This window comes from Aquarana catesbeiana, linkage group LG03 (assembly GCF_042186555.1).
Source record: "Aquarana catesbeiana isolate 2022-GZ linkage group LG03, ASM4218655v1, whole genome shotgun sequence".
NCBI classification, from domain to species: Eukaryota; Metazoa; Chordata; class Amphibia; order Anura; family Ranidae; genus Aquarana; species Aquarana catesbeiana.
In genome coordinates this window covers 77,283,086-77,302,214 of record NC_133326.1, presented here as the reverse complement: position 1 = coordinate 77,302,214, position 19,129 = coordinate 77,283,086, and the positions used below count along the sequence as shown (strand labels likewise).

The window sequence follows — 19,129 nt, the reverse complement described above, 5'->3', positions numbered from 1 at the left end:
ATTGCAGCAGGGTATTGCAGAGTATTGGCAGGGTACTGGCAGGGCATTGCAGAGTATTGGAACTGCTGCCATCCATCTCCCCCCTCCACTGTACAGATCAGTACACAGAGGGGAGAGAGGAGTCGGCGTCATGACGCCGGTTTGTTACAAGTGATCGCTCCGTCATTTGATGGAGCGATCACGTGCTAAACGGCCGCCGGGTGTACCAAGATGGCCGCCGCTCCGGAGCTAGGCCGAAGCCGCGGCCTTTAATATGGCCGAGGCCACAGAATGCTCCGCGGATCGCGGGTGTCCCGTACGGATCAACCTCCGCGGATCGGATCACGGATCGATGACGATCCGTTGCACCCCTAGTTGTAGCCAAAAAGCTCAATTTTGGTCTCATCACTCCAAATGACTTTGTGCCAGAAGGTTTGAGGCTTGTCTCTGTGCTGTTTGGCGTATTGTAAGTGGGATACTTTGTGGCATTTGCATAGTAATGGCTTTCTTATGGTGACTCGATAATGCAGCCCATCTTTCTTCAAGTACCTCCTAATTGTGCATCTTGAAATATCCACACCAGATGTTTTCAGAGACCTGTATTTCACCTGAAGTTATTTGTGAGTTTTTCATTGCATTCCAAACAATTTTCCTGGCAGTTGTGGCTGAAATCTTAGTTGGTCTACCTGACCGTGGTTTGGTTTTAACAGAACCCCTAATTTTCCACTTCTTGATTAGAGTTTAAACACTGCTGATTGGCATTCTCAATTCATTGGATATCTTTATATATCCCTTTCCTGTTTTTATACAGTTCAACTACCTTTTCCCGCAGATCTTTTGACAATTATTTTGCTTTCCCCATGACTCAGAATCCAGAAACATCAGTGCAGCACTGGATGAAAGATGCAAGGGTCTGTCAGGAGTCCAGAAACTCATTGACCTTTTATACACACACACTAATTACAAGCAAACAGATCATGGGTGAGGATGGTTACCTTTAATAGCCATTCAAACCCCTTTGTGTCAACTTGTGTGCATGTTATCAGGCCAAAATCACCAGGGTATGTAAACTTTTGATCAGGGTCATTTGGGTAGTTTCTGTTGTCATTATGATTTAAAAGGAGTAAACACTATTGATTGCTAATAAATGGCTTCAGCCAAACACTAACCATGAGTGAAAGAAATGTTTTTGTGTTATCATTCATATTCTCTAAAAAATGGCCAAGAAATCATAAATTCTGCCAGGTTATGTAAACTTATGAGTACAACTGTATATGAATGGCTCAATGTATACAGCGGAAATTTCAGTGCATTATTACAAAGGATTTTTGCTAATATAAGAGCAATTTACCAAACATGGCCTCTGATTTGCAGTCAACAATAACATTATCGTTGAGTACAGAATATACGGCTTCATGCACACTACAGCTCCTAAACTCGAGTTTTGGAGCTTTTGGCTTTTTTTGCCGAAGCACCTAAACTCAACTCCATAAAAGCCTATAGGGTTGATTTGCTAAAACTAGAAAGTGCAAAATCTGGTGCAACTGAACTGTGCATGGTAGCCAATCAGCTTCTAACTTCATCTTGTTCAATTAAGCTCTGACAAAATACCTGGAAGCTGATTGGTTTCTATGCAGAGGTGCACCAAATTTTGCACTCTCCAGTTTTACTAAATCAACTCCTATGTGTCCATGTACACATAGGTTTTAGGGATCATTTAGGAGCTGCTGCGTTTAGGGGAGGTTCAACCTCCCTCTCCTAAATGCAGAATATTCGTGTTCAGGATAGGAACGTTTTGACCGTTGGCCACAAAACATGATAAAATCTCGGTGTGATTTTGCCGCATTTTCCCACGGCCATTAGAGTTGTTACAGGAAAGTACATATATGAAACCTAGAAGAGTTAAAGTGGTTGTAAAGCCACTTGTTTAGGAACATACAATCCCCTGTGTTTAATAATATTATGTGCCCCAGTAAAATATGACAATTTCTACCTTATTTCACAGCGCCTCCCGGCGCTCACATGACTGCTCGCCTCTCTCCTCTCCCAGTTTGACAGCTACAGCGGGAGGGGCCAAGAACTCCCGCTAATGTCAGCCGGAAGGAGAGGAGGAGAGAGGCAGGCAGTCACGTGAGCGCCGGGAGGTGCTGTGAAATACCATAGAAATCGCCATATTTTTTATGAAACACATACACTGGGGCATATATCGTTATTTAACTAAGGGGATTGTATGAATATGTAACAATTATGATAGCAGCAGGAAGGGAAGGGGCGGGGAGCAGAGCGGCACTGTCACAAGCTGACAGGCGAGGGGAAGAGGAGGACAGAGGAGAGCTGCGGATGACGGAGGCACGTAAACTGACCATAGTGTTAGGGCTCAGCAACCATGATAAACCGTGGTCAGTTTACAGGGGGGAGGGCAGAACCAGGCAGGATCAGCCAGGTATTTTAGGTGATAGAAAAAGCCAAATTACACAGCACAATCACTGTGCTGTTATTCATTCTGTAGCCACCCAGGCGGTATGATTATGTCAGATTTTTGAGACTCAAAGCGGTACATTGTTTGGCTTAGAAATGTGGCGTTTTATATTGTAGGCCTGTAATTCTTAGTAATAACACACTTAAATCTGTCCAAACAAGAGTCTAGTAGATATCCTGGGTATGATAAAGTTTGAAGTGTGGCGCTAGTGCAAAATGAGGCTCCTGTTGCTAAACAGGTAGATATAGTTATTTGAGGAGGAATGAAAAACACTTTCAGTGTAAATAGGTGAAGTGAAGAAAAGTTGTTTTGTGAAACATCCAAAGCTATTTATATGTGTAGAGAAATAGGGTACTTAGTGATAACCTATAGGTTGAATAGGAAACAATTCTGCATATGAAACCATATTCCAAAGGAAAAACAAAGCAAGTACATATCAATGCAAGGTATCTCGATGGACTGAGTATGTTGTTTAACAAAACTGAAATACAATAGAAATGGGAGCCAAGGCGGAGGACATCGGAAATCCCTGAGGGAGGGCAAACATAAATGGGAGCACAAAAGTCTCTCAAATGACAAGATGGGGCAGTCCCACTCAGTCCCACAGACCACAGGGTGCAAACCGTCTTCTCAAGAGGTAGGTAAAGGTTGTTGGGAGGGGTCCTGATAACTACGCTGAATCTCAACTCATGTGGATGATTCCAACCAGGAGAAGGGAAAAAGCAAAAGGATGCCCTTACCAGATCAGGTGGACTCACAGGCCGTGGCGGTGAGTCAAACGAGCATGTACCGTCAGACGGTATGGAGTGAAGATTTGTGGGAAGACTTGTGGAACATCTTGTCAGCAGTCCTCAATTGAAGAACCAACTTGGAGTCTGGGGTCCCCAGGGTACGGTTTCGATCGCCGAATGACCGTTTTCTCAGAGGTCCGTCAAATGTGCAAATAAGCAAGAAAAAAAGAAAAAAACTTCCACATAGTGTGAATCCGTGATTTGTAAAAAAGCATAAGAGCACTTTATTTGAGGAGTGTACTCCCAAAAAAAATATTTTTACAAACGGGGGGCAGTAAAAACTAGGCTCAATATAAAAACCGGCATAGAGAAATATAAAAATAGCGCAGTGGGTAGTGGTGGGGTATAATCATATGAACCCGACGCGTTTCGCCTCCAAAGGCTTCTGCTGGGCTTCTACCCCAGCAGAAGCCTTTGGAGGCGAAACGCGTCGGGTTCATATGATTATACCCCACCACTACCCACTGCGCTATTTTTATATTTCTCTATGCCGGTTTTTATATTGAGCCTAGTTTTTACTGCCCCCCCGTTTGTAAAAATATTTTTTTTGGGAGTACACTCCTCAAATAAAGTGCTCTTATGCTTTTTTACAAATCACGGATTCACACTATGTGGAAGTTTTTTTCTTTTTTTCTTGCTTATTTGCACATTTGACGGACCTCTGAGAAAACGGTCATTCGGCGATCGAAACCGTACCCTGGGGACCCCAGACTCCAAGTTGGTTCTTCAATTGAGGACTGCTGACAAGATGTTCCACAAGTCTTCCCACAAATCTTCACTCCATACCGTCTGACGGTACATGCTCGTTTGACTCACCGCCACGGCCTGTGAGTCCACCTGATCTGGTAAGGGCATCCTTTTGCTTTTTCCCTTCTCCTGGTTGGAATCATCCACATGAGTTGAGATTCAGCGTAGTTATCAGGACCCCTCCCAACAACCTTTACCTACCTCTTGAGAAGACGGTTTGCACCCTGTGGTCTGTGGGACTGAGTGGGACTGCCCCATCTTGTCATTTGAGAGACTTTTGTGCTCCCATTTATGTTTGCCCTCCCTCAGGGATTTCCGATGTCCTTCGCCTTGGCTCCCATTTCTATTGTATTTCAGTTTTGTTAAACAACATACTCAGTCCATCGAGATACCTTGCATTGATATGTACTTGCTTTGTTTTTCCTTTGGAATATGGTTTCATATGCAGAATTGTTTCCTATTCAACCTATAGGTTATCACTGAGTACCCTATTTCTCTACACATATAAATAGCTTTGGATGTTTCACAAAACAACTTTTCTTCACTTCACCTATTTACACTGAAAGTGTTTTTCATTCCTCCTCAAATAACTATATCTACCTGTTTAGCAACAGGAGCCTCATTTTGCACTAGCGCCACACTTTTTTATTTTTAATTTTCATTTGCAACGGTCATATTGCTGTGTTGGCTGCTTTCTTCACATTTAGGAGTTGGCGCAATTTCTACACCTTTCTCTCACATGATAAAGTTTGAAACACGAAATCATAAATTATAATATAATAAATAACTCCAAATAATTATAAAAAATAATAATAATAAAATTAATTTCCCCATGATTCACGATCACTTAATTCTGCAAGTGTTCTAATTTACTATCGCTGTTTTCTAGATGGTCTAAAACCACTTTTGATGTAAAGGGGCACTTTTTGGTTGCCATGGACAAGCTCAAGTTTCCAGGCAGAAAGAACAGTATATATACTATAAAACTGCCTGCAGGGCACTGGACAAAGCACTAGGGACAAATGGGATGTGAAATAATTTCATACAGTAATGTAATCTGTAAGATTACAGTGTACTGTATGTTTTATGAATTTTGTACTTTTTTTAATTTGCCGCCAGGCTCCACCCCCATGCGTCGCGACGCTCGTAGGGAACGGAGCCCGGAACACGGAGGCATCAGGCGGAGGACACAGCGAGGGGACATCGCAGGATCCTGGGGACAAGGTAAGTTACATGTACCAGGATCCTGCAATGCAATCTCGAGTGTGGCTCGGGGTTACCGCTAATGGTACTGAAATTTAACCCCGAGCCACACTCAGGAAAACCGCCAGGGAGGTTAAGGAAACAGAATCCATTTTTTTTAGGGTAACAAACACTTTAAAGGAATAGAATAATGGGAAGTAAGTGCAGAAAAAGGAATAAAGAAAGTGAGGAAGAAGAGTGGGAGAGAAGGGACCCACAGAGGCCACATGAATTGAAACGCAGGAGAGGGAGTATTCCCTTGTATTCAAAGTTGCATTAGACATAAGGGGGGAGAGTTACTAAAACTGGAGAGTGCATAATCTGGTGCAGCTCTGCATAGAAACCAATCAGCTTCCGGGTTTTATTGTCAAAGCTTATTTGAACAAGTTGAAGGTAAAAGATGATTGGCTACCGTGCACAGCTGCACCAGATTCTGAGTTCTCCGGTTTTAGTGAATCCTCCTCAAAATGTGAGAGAAAGAAAGGGGAATAATGGAGCCCTGGTTGCCAGATTGAAATACATTTGTTATGGGTATCCTTTAAGATAGCAGTCAGTTTTTCGTTATCTAATGTGCCCTGGATCTTAGATTTAACCTCTTCAAAATGAAGTCATAAAGATTTCCACACGTTGGCGATAGTTTTTGGTGGCTATAAAAATATGTGTAATAAGAAAACGACTACACCGAGGGATGTCGTTTACTGGTTTGTGAAGAAGGGCCTCTCATGGGTCTTTGTGAATATTGACCTGTAATACCAAGTTAATCTTTGTTTTGAACCCTATCCATAAATGATGCACCTTTGGGCAGGTCCACCATATGTGAACTTCAATGTTATTTTATAAAGGAACAGTGTCAGCCTTTTTAAGTCAATGTTATGAATGTTGTGAGTCTACCTTATGCCTTTCTGGTGACCTTGAAGTGAACAACTCTCTAGTGAGTTTATTATATGGACATATATGGGGAGATTTACTAAAACTGGAGCACTCAGAATCTCGTGCGCTGTACATGATAGCCAATCAGCTTCTAAACTCAGCTTGTTCAATTAAACTTTGACAATAAGGCTTGGTTCACACTGCCACAACTTAGGATCCAGCTTGTGAGATCCCAAGTCGCATGACATGTCAAATTCATTGTTAGTCAATGAGAGCTGACTTAATTAGCACTACTGTCGCTTTGAATTTAGAAAAGGTTCCTGTACTACTTCAAGATGACTTCTATAGGACTTCTATTCTATACTTCTCTCAAAGTAGTACTCAAGTCATGAGGAAGTTGCCTGGTAAAGTTGCACCGCAAGTCACGCAAATTTCAGGTTGCAGTGGTGTGAACCGAGCCTAAATCCTAGAAGTTTGCACTTTCCAGTTTTAGTAAATCTCCCCCATATTGTATTTTTGCCTATTATATTGATTTGAATTTTTTATGGTGTCTTTTAACATTGTTATACTCAAATTTTTAGACTAATCATCACAGTGTTAGAAAGCAGAAGGATATCAAAGTGCTATCCATGAAACCCTGGATAAGAACATGTCTGGTGGACAAACTTTGTTACCAAATTTGTCCGTAACAGACTGTTTATCCGTGTATATATATAAGTAGATGTTTGTTCTTTATATGGAATGTTTAGTTAAAAAAAAAAAAAAAAAAAAAAAACTCTATACTTTTCATTATGAAAAACTTGTTATGTTCCCTTCGGTATTTTTTAGCACACTCTGATCTCTGTATCTTGCCTGACTCTATCTGCTCTCTTTTTGTCATGCATCATGACTGCACAGTCTCCAAGGCTTCATTAAGAAGATTAATCCGTATGTAATAAAAAATAAATGACTACAGTTAGTGCATGTTCTGAAAACCTAATACACCATGATGTACACTCTACAATGTCCTCCACAGAAAATACCAGAGTTTCAATCACAGGTTGAACTTCTTGAAACCCAGAATAAGGAGATTGCCGACCAGGCCGTATTACAGAAGCAAGAAATGCGGGGTAAGATACAGCATTCTGCAGATTTCCTAGTTGAGTATAGTAAAAGTACAGTGTTTTATCACTTCCGTGAACTGTAACACTTTGTGATGGGGAGGTGGATATTTGGCAGAGCATTTATACATTAAATTTAGGCTTTTTTCGATATTGGATTATTTTTTGTTCAAATACATTTTCAATATCCATGCTCAATATATCCTACGCAGAAGTTAGAATGGACAACCTATCCATTCAGTACTGCCAGGGTCATATTAAAAACCTTCCAAGCAGGCAGCGTCTTTGCTTTTTGCTCACTGGTAAGCTTAACAGAAAATCTATATATTTGCCGTCAGAAAATAAGGCTTACTATAACTGTTCTTAAGAACACTCCCCCTCCTCCTACCTATTCTGCATACCCTGTATAAAAAAAATCAGTGTATTTACCTTTTATTAATCTGCTCCTATCACATGATCCAGCAGCTCCGATTCCACTGTTGAGTGAGTGGCTGCTGCAGGGGAGAGGAAGGAGCGTCAACAATGAATGGGCCATGAGATTCTATGGCTAATCTCACCACTCTGGGAATTCACAGCTGTTTTCAAGTGCTCCCTTAGGCTCTATTCACACTAATGCGTTTTTTGATGCATTTTGTAGAAATGCAGGGAAACTTTTTAACATGGGTTCCTATGGAACATGTTCACATCAATGCATTTTTGTGCCTCTGCATTTTTGGAATGGGTTTGGGACTTTTTTCCCGCAAAATGCAGCGTTTTGCATGTAATAGACTTCAATGGCCCCGCATCAATGGCTCCGGGTGGTGATGTCACAAGGGGCCTCCGGATAACGTAATATGATGGCCACGGCCCCATCGTTATCTAAGAAATGCTTGACATCGGCGTGGACAGATCAGCAGGACGCAGCATCGGAGGAGGGTCGTTGGTGGCAGATCAAGAAGAACATTGGACAAAGAAGAAAGAAGAAGAGCGGAAGAAGAAGCAGCGGGAGAAGGAGAAGCCTGGAGGAGGAAGATGCGAGAGAAGATGTAGGAAGACCAGAGGAAGAAGCGGGGAAGAAGAAGATATTTTTAATAAAAGACTTGTCAAAAACTGTTTACTGTATTTTTTCACACTACACTACTTTTTTTGGCTCAATGGGTAGCCCATACTCATTCACATAGGGGGGCCAGGATCTGGGGGCCCCCTTGTTAAAGGGGGCTTCCAGATTCCGATAAGCCCCTCCCTGAACGCAGTCCCCGACAACCACCGGGTAAGGGTTGTTGGGAAGAGGCCCTTGTCCCCCATCAACATGGGGACAAGGTGCTTTGGGGTGGTGGGAAACCCCGCCCCGCCCCAAAGCACCCATCCCCCCCATGTTGAGGGCATGCGGCCTGGTATGGTTTGCTCGTCCCCTCACTTTCCCCTTTCCTGACCTGCCGGGCGGCATGCTCAGATAAGGGTCTGGTATGGATTTTGGGGGGAATCCCACGCCATTTTTTTAAAATTATGGCGTCGGGGGGTCCCCTCTGAATCCATACTAGACCCAAGGGACTGGTATGGACCTGGGGGGGACCCCATGATGTTTTTTTTCACTTTTTATTTTTAGCCAACAATTCTTTTTTTTACATTCACCGGGGAAGCCCGCTGACAGCTAATGACACATTGGTTGTTAAGGACGCGGTGGCCGTCTTCCCGGCCCCCTCCTTAGCAACCAGCTATATACAGTGTAAAAACAAAAAATCGCAGCAAAATCACGGTAAAAACACGTGTCCAAAAACGCGGCAAGCACCGCAAAAAGCACTGCAGAAACTCTCAAAAGCAACATGCATAGATGTCAATCGAGCCTTACACAGGGGATATGGAACTGCTGCCTTGGATGAAAAAGGGTAAGTGCACAGGTCTTTTTATACAGGGTATGCAGGATAGGGAGGAGGGGGGATGGAAAGTTTTTAAAAATAGTTATAGTTAGCATAAGTAACACTTAAAAGCCCGGCTCTAGGAAGCATGAAAATTACCCTTTGCAGTTAGGCTGCACTTGCACTGCAAGTTCTAATTGCTTGTATAGGTCCAGGGCAGTTGTTAAAGAACATGTATTTACTGATTCACTGCACTGCTAGATTAGTCCCTGCTGTGTCTTCTCCCCTTCACTCCAGCAGTCTAAGGTCCTGACATCATCAAACCAACTCAGGGTTTATAGTCATTCATTGGATGTGATGACGCCAAGGGACAGTCCACCTTTAGAACATGGGGGGAGCCCGATCTGCCAGGGGAGTGGAGGATCATATAAGTAAAATGTTTCTCCGCTCCTGTAGACAAAACAAGCAATTAACCCTTGCAGCACGGGTGCAGCCTCACTGCAAGGAATAACTTATAGGTTTTCTGGAGTTTGGCTTTAAAGTGTATTTAAACCCTAACAATGAACTTCTCCTTTTCGCTCAATTTTGTTATGTTAAATATACCATTAAAACCTTTTTTTATATATCTGTTTGATAAGGAAAAAAACTGTTGATCCTTTCAGAAATTCAGAGCTGTCCTGTTCTGTTTCCTCTACTTGTGCTCTCTCATGGACTCCAATCAGCCTTCTCAGTTTTTACATTGGACTACAAAACAATTACCTTCCTATTGGTTGGAGATGAGGATAGGTGGAGGGGTCCTGTAGTTTAGTGGTTCTCAACCTCAGTCCTCAAGTACCCCCAACAGGCCATGTTGCAGGTTTTCCTTTATCTTGCACAGGTGCTTTAAATCTGAGTCAATGGATTGGTATTTCATCTAATGCCCCGTACACACGATCAGAAATGCTGCCAGCAAAAGACTGATGTGAGCTTTTGGTCAGAAAATGCGACCGTGTGTATGCTCCATCGGACTTTTGCTGGCGGAATTCCAGCCAGCAAAAGATTGAGAGTATGTTCTCTATTTTTCGGACGGAAAAAGTTCCTATCCGAAAATGCGTTAGTCTGTATGCAATTCAGACGCGCAAAAAAACACGCATGCTCGGAAACAATTCGGCGCATGCTCGGAAGCATTGAACTTAATTTTCTCAGCTCATCGTAGTGTTGTATGTAACGTGTTCTTGATGGTTGAAAGTTCCAAGAACTTTTGTGTGACCGTGTGTATGCAAGCCAAGCTTGAGTGGAATTCCATCGGAAAAACCATCCAAGATTTTTCTGACGGAAGTTCCGCTCGTGTGTACGGGGCATTAGAGAAATTCCCAAAACATGGCCTGTTGGGGGTACTTTAGGACTGAGGTTGGGAATCACTGCTGTAGTTTACCAAAAGACAACTGGGCAGGGCTGACACAATTTCTTGCAATTTTAGTCCAGAAATGCCATGTTTTGTTAGCCCACAACAATACAGTGAAAGCTGGGTACATATTTCTGGCAGATCAACAGGTATTTTCCTACTTGCAGAGTCTGAAAGTGGATAAAGCATGTGGTAATGTGCATGTATTGCAGAGATTTAATGTGTGTTTTTTATTTTTATTTTGCTTTGAGATACATTTTAATGGGGTAATCTTGTTACAGAAAAAATGTCTGAAATGGCCAAACAGCTTCTGGACAGTTTTGAAATTGAAGATGTTAAAAACAGGTATTAAAAATTGTGCCAATTTTATCAATAATTCTACTTTGACTAACAGTGCAGCCAGGTGCGTTCAATACTCCATAAGGTGTGGGATCTTGTGTCATGCTAGTGTCCTTGTTAGTGTTACATAGTGGTTAGAAGAAAGCAATACAATTGTAATGGAATTGTCCACTGAACTATTCATATCATGCAGTTAGTTACTGTAAGACGCCTTTCACACTGAGGCGGTTTTCAGGTGTTTTAGCGCTAGAAATAGCCTCTAAATAGCGCCTGAAAACCTCCTCCCATTAATTTCAGTGTTTCTTTTCACACTGGGGTGGTGCGCTTCCATTTAATTGAAATGAATGGGCAGCACTTACAACATGGGCATTTTTAACTCCTTCTTACGCGTTAAAAGCGCCCCGCTTGCGACCGAAAAGCGCTCCTTAAACAGCGCTAAAGCGCCGCTAAACTGAGCTGCGCTTTAGCGATAACACGGCTGCGGCCGCAGTGTGAAAGGGGTCTTAAGGTCCAATTTTTGAGATCGTTCAAGAAGCAAGTGGTGTAGTTTTTTTCTAATCACTTTCAGCAATTTTCAGAACTCTTCAGAGTCCTTTTACAGCTTGGATGACGTTTTCATGGAATTTTGTCTTTTTAAAGCGGAACTAAACAGCTGAATGAATGGCCTCCCTCTGCCCCTCTTCTGTGCCTCCATCATTAAAAAAACTCTGGTGTGTGTGCATATGTAAAAAATAGAATAGTAATTTTAAGCATTTGTGTAAGAGGGAGGATAATGGGATAACATTTAAAAAAAAAGGTTGTTGCTGTGAGTTTAGTTCCACTTTAAGCAAGTGTTTGCAATGTGAATATAACCAGGATACATTTTGTCAAATTGTTGAATATCTTTTAGAGTAGGTTTTAGAATAAGCTTTAGAAAAAATTCAGAATGTGCCTCAAAATAGGAACTATCCTGATATTTAACAAATCCTTGCCAGAAGTTCAATAAAAGTCTGGTTAATGAAATTATATAGAAAGTTGACAAAAAACATTTGGTGGCTTTTCGCATGTGTCGTGTTGAAGGGGCTTTACTGCCCCTGAAATTTGTTAAAAAGATTTTAGCTAGGATAAAAAAAACTTGAAATGATGAATGTTCACCCATTTTATATGTAATGCAAGCAACCCCAATATGGCTAGTTCTTGCTTTCTATACATCTTTTCACAGTCTCTTTAACCTCTTCATTTGTAAAAATGCAGCCCTCATTGCGTTGCCCTTTCTCATCTGACTTAGCCCAAGCACAAGGGTGGCATTGGGCTTCCCAATATTAAGCATTATTATTGGGCATGTGAACTTATACAAGTGGTGGACCAGAATCTGCATGCAGCCCTAAAGGACTGGGTACCTTTGAAGCACTTGTTCACTCTCCTGACACGGTCTCATGGCTTAATCCACAGACAATCCTCAAAGGCTTGACTGTACATTCACTTATCGGAACCACCATTTACAGCTTCTGTATGGCCTGCTTAGCGTTCTCCCTCTAGATAGTAACCAGGCCCCTTGACTCCTCTTCAACACTACCTACATTTGTCCCCTTTTTTTTAGAAACCACTGGACGTGTCCCACAGTGGTCACTAGACACTTCTTTAAAAATTGACTTTTTCAAGACTGCCTAGACCTAACCAACCATTCCCAAGCTGAACCATTCCCTATGTGGTCTTATCTTCAGAAAAGGCATTTCTTGAATCAGCCCCATATTAGTTGTATATTTAGGAGAGTACCAACACCGTTCAAGTCTCTTGTCTTTCGGGTACCCCACAGCGGCATCTTACTTCCACAGTTGATGCTTACATGACTGCCGATCCTGCAAAGCATGGGAGAAAGACCTATGCATCAATTACCTCAATGACCATTGCAAACATTTAAATACCACCATTCATAAATGTTTCCCTAATGTCAATCTCCAAGAAAAAAGCTACAAGCTTCATACAAGGTAGTACAGAATGCCCTCCTTACTACACAAAAATCTTGCCAATGCCAACAGTTCTAATCAATGCTGGCAACAAAGGGAGAAATGTTTTTTTGTCTATGGTGGCCCTATCCTTCAGTGTTGTACTGATTGAATGACTGAATCATCAAGACAGTATCTACTTACACAATGAAGATATACTCACCAGCTAGAACTCTGTGGCAGAGACAAGGCTCATCTGTAACATCTAGTCTTACATAGAGGGTATTCAGACCATTTTGGAGTACAGATAAGGAGACAGGTAGCCCAATAGATGACCCTTGCCACAGCTTGGGAATCCCTTGAGGACTACCCCTCTAATCCTAACCCCACCCCCTCCCCCATTCTATACATTTCTATTGTTTGTATTATTACTATACATTGCACTTGAGATGTACGTATATTTCCACGTTCAGACCCTGTTTTACCTCTGTGACATTTAATGCTGTTACTAGATCACATTTATCAATGTTAAATAAATTTATGGAAAGAAGAAACTTAACAAATGCATAACAATATCTATATACATTCTTTACATGTAGACTTGCCCAAGAAGATTTAGGAAATATAAATGAAGATGGAGAACTTTGGTTTGCTTATGAAGGCTTGAAAAAAGCAACCAGGTGAGGCATTCTTGTAACATTAGTGTAATTTTTATGATGGTCCCACCATATTGCACAGCCAGTTTGCAATAGCACTGCCTATTTACACATAGCAACTACTGTACATAACAGCAATCACCTGGAGGAGACAGAAGTTTTTCGAACAATATCCTTCCACTATAAATACAGAGAATCTGTATTCACCTGACCTAAATCGATGATCACAATAACTAGAATATATCTTTTTAGTGATCTTACACCTTACATAATAAAGGACCTATGAGGAGGCTTGGGATATATGGGGGCAGGGTCAAGCTTGACTTTATCTTGAAATGATCAAACTGTATATTGTTTGTGGTCTTTATCTCTGGATCTACTTAGAGTTTTAAAATTATGTTTTAAAGAAAGTATTCTCTGTTAATGGTTTTCTAATCACATGCTCAGTTAGAAACTGGTCAAGTTTGTGAAAGGTGTATTTTTACACATGTACCTATTTCTATAAAAGAACCAAGTATAATGTAATGAAGATAACACATGTACGCCTTTGAATAATACAAGGTGTCAAATGCTGATTGAAGGAAAGGTGTTTTAGGAAATATATGACCTTATGAATTCAGGTGTAACAGAAACTTGACAAGTCCATAATGCACAAAATAGTGCTCTTATGCCGCGTACACACAATCGTTTTTTCCTGACAGTTTTTTCGACGGAGTTCCGCTGAAATGGACTTGCCTACACATGATCACACCAAAGTCCGATCGTTTAGAACGCGATAACGTACAAAGGGACTAGAAAAAGGAAGTTCAGTAGCTAATAGCTGCCCTTGCGTAGTTTTTGGTCCGTTGGAATAGCATACAGACGAACGGTTTTCCCGATAGGAATTGATTCCGTCAGAAAGATTTAAAACATGTTCTATTTTTAGGTCCGTCAGAATTTTCTAAAGAAAAAGTCAGGTGAAGCCCACACATGATTGGAATGTCCGATGGAATGATTCCGTCGGACCTTTTCTGCCGGAAAGTCCGGCCGTGTTTACGCGGCATAAGACTTCCACTTTGCTATAGGTGGGACTTTTGCATTACTTTTGTGGAGTATCTGCTCAACACAATTCAATTTTGTTTTGTAGAATCCTAGAAAATCACTTTCTGACACAGAAGGAAAATTATGAAAAGGATATCGAGCTGTTGAACTTTAAAGTAAATCATTTTAGTGGCGACATAAAAAATATTCAAAAGTCATTGCAGGAAGAGAAGGACACAAACGATGCCCTCAGACAAGAGATCATAAGGCTGACATCTGAGAAAAAGGTTTGGATGACTAAAAACCAGGAAAATTGCATTTTTTTTTGTTAATCCTGTGACAGCATATTGAAATTCAGTGAAGCATAGTGTTTATTCTGCAGCAGTGGATTAAAGGGAATGGCATAGCATTGGTATTAAACTTTATAGTCTTGGGACTCTGCTAAACGGGGATTTTTTTTATAATAGTATTTGATACAGTGCCTTGAAAAAGTATTCACCCCCCTTGAAATTTTCCACATTTTGTCATGCTACAACCCAAAACGTAAATGTCAGAGGCGTAACTAGAACCTTCAGGGCCCGGTGCAAGAAACCATGATGGGCCCCCCCGTCCATGGACATCCTCCCAAAACCGTGCTTCCCGCATGCCCCCTGGGACGTGCATCCAGCGCAATCACAGTGGCCCTTTACTATGTGATGTCAGCTGATCACATGTAAACAGACTTGCCTGTTATCCGCAGCCCTTTCCTCCCACGTTGTGCCTGTGTTAGGAAAGGACTGCCATTAACTGTCAAGAATGTCATTAAATTGTTTATACTGATAATCAGTGCCCCAATCATCAGTTCCATCTATCAGTGCCCATCAATGCTGCCTATCAGTGCTCATCAATGCCGCCTATTAGTGCCCATCAATGCCGCCTATCAGTGCCCATCAATGCTACCTACAAGTGTTACCTATCAGTGCTCATTAATGCCGCCTATTAGTGCCCTTCAAATCTGCCTATCAGCAACACCTATCAGTGCTCATTAATGCCGCCTAACAGCGTCCATCCGTGCCACCTATCAGTACTCTTCAATGCTGCCCATCAGTGCCCATCAATACTGCCTGAGTTCTGCCAATCAGTGTTCCTCAGTGCCCATCATGCAGCCTATGAGTTCTGCCTATCAGTGCTCATCAATGCCCATCAGTGCCACCTATAAGTGTCCATCAATACCTCCTATCAGTGCTCATCAGTAAATCCTATCAGTGCCTCCTAGCAGTGCTCATCAGTGCCCACCAGTGCCTCCCATCGGTGCCCACTATCAGTGCCCCCTAGTGCCTTCTAAGTGCCCCCTATAAGTGTCACCTATCAGTGCTCCCTATCAGTGCCCCCTATCGGTGCCTTCTCAGTGCCCCCTATCAGTGCCTCCCTTCAGTGCTCATCAGTAAATCCCATCAGTGCCTCCCATCGGTGCCTCCTATCAGCGTCCCCTATCAGTGCCTTCTATCAGTGCCCCCTATCAGCGTCCCCTATCAGTGCCTTCTATCAGTGCCCCCTATCAGCGTCCCCTATCAGTGCCTTCTATCAGTGTCTCCTATCAGTGCTTTCTATCAGTGTCCCCTATCAGTGCCTTCTATGAGTGTCCTCTATCAGTGCCTTCTATCAGTGTCCCCTATCAGTGCCCATGAGTGTCTTCTATCAGTGTCCCCTGTCTTCTCATGACAGCACGGCTCTGAGCGGAGAGTGTGTCTCTCATGTAACAGCAGCACAGAGACACCAGCATTGACAGTATTATTTCCCCCTCGTCCATCCTCTCTCGCACGGGATGACAGAGGACACACAGCCGATCTGCTCCCCCTTCTCCCCCCTCCCCTCTCCTGTGTGCTCCGCGGGAAATGTGAGCTTGTTAGCTTCACACTTGACTGCCCGCGGAGCACACAGGAGTAGGGAGGGGAGAGAAGGGGGAGCAGATCAACTGTGTGTCCTCTGTCATCCCGTGCGAGAGAGGAAGGACGAGGGGGAAATAAAACGTCAATGCCGGTGTCTCTGTGCTGCTGTTACATGAGAGACACTCTCTCCGCTCAGGGCCCTGTGAATAGCGACCCCGCTGGGCCCCAAACAGTGACGGAATGCTAGGGCCCCGTCGCAACTGCGACCGCTGCGACCCTAGTAATTCCGCCACTGGTAAATGTATTTTGTTTACCAATGATGGTTTATTAAGATTTTCAAAGACAAGAAAGAAATACAATTGACATTGCATGGTAGTGACATATAGATTCTATGCCACTGATCCTCTCCCACACAAAATACATTAACAATATAACCAAATGGTTAACAAGAGGTTACTACTGACATTTTATTTCAATATATTGAAACCAGGAGATAAGCTAACTTTCAAATTTGCATTGTATTGCAAATTTTACGAGTAATGCAATACAATTCTAACCGTTATCCCAATTAGCAATTATGATCTGGTGAAAACAGGAGGAACTGCGCCAGGAAATAAATTTGAGCCAAGTATCTTGGCTCTCCTAGTATGCGCTGCAGCATACATAACCTCCTAACTGACGGAGAGTAATCCCATATTTTAAATAGAAAAATCTGACGTCCCCCTAAAATTAATAGGGACGTTCTACAGTGTAGAGAAAAGACAGATAGAGCATAAGAAAAGAAGGAAAAAGTAAGTAAGATAGATTTCCTGTACGCCCACGCTCCTCTCTCGGATTGGCTTAAAGCGGAGTTCCACCCAAAAGCAGAACTTCCGCTCATCTGATTCCCCCCCCTCCGGTGTCACAATTGGCACCTTTCGGGGGGAGGGGGGACAGGATACCTGTCTTTGACAGGTATCCTTTCCCACTTCTAGGAACCTCAGCCACGGCTATTGTCATCACGGCTGGGGCTCCCTCCTCCTTCCCCTGTCGCCAGTCCAGTAGGAGAGCAGCGGGCCTCACGCATGTGCAGTAGGGTTCCCGGCGTGAAGCCGAAAGGCTGCACTGCCGGGTACCCTTACCCACAATGGCAGCGGCAGCACCCGACAGCTGATGGAAACATCAGCTGCGGTGCCGACATCGCTGGACTCCAGGACAGGTAAGTGTCCTATTATTAAAATCCAGCAGCTGCAGTATGTGTAGCTGCTGGTTTGTAATTTTTTTTTTTTTTTGGGGCAGACCTTCACTTTAAGCCAAACCAGCTCAAGAATCACCTGCAATATAATTGATCCAGGGGCTCCAGACTTTCTCAAACTGTTTAATCTCATCATTCCAAATGGCTGAAAGGCGTTCATTTATCATAATCCAAGTGAGTTTCGCCTTAAGTAAGTCAAAAGGTATGATAGCTGACCTCCATGACCTAGCGATCGCAATCCTTGCTGCCATGAATATGAAGGTAATTAATTGTTTAGAATGTCTCGGGGCATTCTCTACCGGGCTGCCTATTAGTGCTTGTTTCGGGGATTTTTGCAGATTAACCTGGGTTAATGTAAATATATTGGTGGCACATAATTGGCACATAATTGTGAAGTGGAAGGAAAATGATGAATGACTTTCAAATTTTTTTCCAAATAAATATCTGAAAAGTGTGGCGTGCATTTGTATTCAGCCCCCTTTACTCTGATACCCCTAAACTAAAATCTAGTGGAACCAATCACCTTCACCTGATTAGTAAATAGTGTCCACCTGTGTGTAATTGAATCTCGGCATAAATACAGCTGTTCTGTGAAGCCCTCAGAGGTTTGTTGAGAACCTTAGTGAGCAAACAGCAACATGAAGGCCAAGGAACAAACCAGACAGGTCAGGGATAAAGCTGTGGAGAAGTTTAACCACTTACCGACCTGCTCACGCAGATCTACTGCAGCAGGTTGGCTCTCCTGCATGAACTGATCTACCTGTACTTCAGTCCGCAAAAGCAGGATAGCGAGCTTTAACCACAGACTCAGTGTCCGCCAGCAGCCCGCGATCGCGACGAGGAGAGGCAGAACGGTAAACTGTCCCAAAAAAAGGACGTCAATTTTGTTTGGATACAACGTCACACGACCGCGCAATTGTCAGTTAACCATTTCAGCCCCGGAAGGATTTACCCCTTCCTGACCAGAGTACTTTTTTGCGATACGGCACTGCGTCGCTTTAACTGACAATTGTGTGGTCGTGCGACGTTGCACCCAAGCAAAATTGACTTTCATTTTTTACCACAAATAGAGCTTTCTTTTGGTGGTATTTGATCACCTCTGCGGTTTTTATTTTTTGCGCTATAAACAAAAAAAGAGCGTCAATTTTGAAAAAACAGCAATATTTTTTACTTTTTGCTCTAATAAATGTCCCCAAAAAATATATAAAAAAAACAAATTTCTTTCTCAGTTTAGACCGATATGTACTCTTCTACATATTTTTGGTAAAAAAAAAAAAATCACAATAAGCATATATTAATTGGTTTGCGCAAAAGTTATCGCGTCTACAAAATTGGGGATAGATTTATGGCATTTTTGTTATTCATTTTTTTTCTATTAGTAATGGCAGCGATCTGTGATTTTTATCATGACTGCGACATTATGGAGGACACATCGGACACTTTTGACACTATTTTGGGACCATTGTCATTTATACAGAAATCAGTGCTATAAAAATGCACTGATTACTGTGTAAATGACACTGGCGGGGAAGGGGTTAAACACTAGGGGGCGATCAAGGGGTTAAGTGTGTCCTAGGGAGGTGTTCTAACTGTGTGTTGGAGGGGCTACCACTGACATGACAGCGATTACTGCTCCCGATGAGAGGGAGCAGTAGATCCC

The 19,129-nt window shown here is 42.5% G+C and overlaps 1 protein-coding gene across 2 annotated transcripts in view; it reads left to right on the top strand.

Moving 5' to 3' along the window:
- The window catches only part of LOC141131445 (unconventional myosin-Vc-like), a 206,199-nt gene that overhangs the window by 135,306 nt on the left and 51,764 nt on the right, over positions 1 to 19,129 (top strand). For both annotated transcript variants that reach the window (XM_073618725.1, XM_073618724.1), the window contains exons 26-29: positions 7,124 to 7,217; positions 10,709 to 10,772; positions 13,291 to 13,371; positions 14,474 to 14,654. In XM_073618725.1, the coding sequence (XP_073474826.1) occupies positions 7,124 to 7,217; positions 10,709 to 10,772; positions 13,291 to 13,371; positions 14,474 to 14,654 (420 nt within the window). The remainder of the gene's footprint in view (positions 1 to 7,123; positions 7,218 to 10,708; positions 10,773 to 13,290; positions 13,372 to 14,473; positions 14,655 to 19,129) is intronic.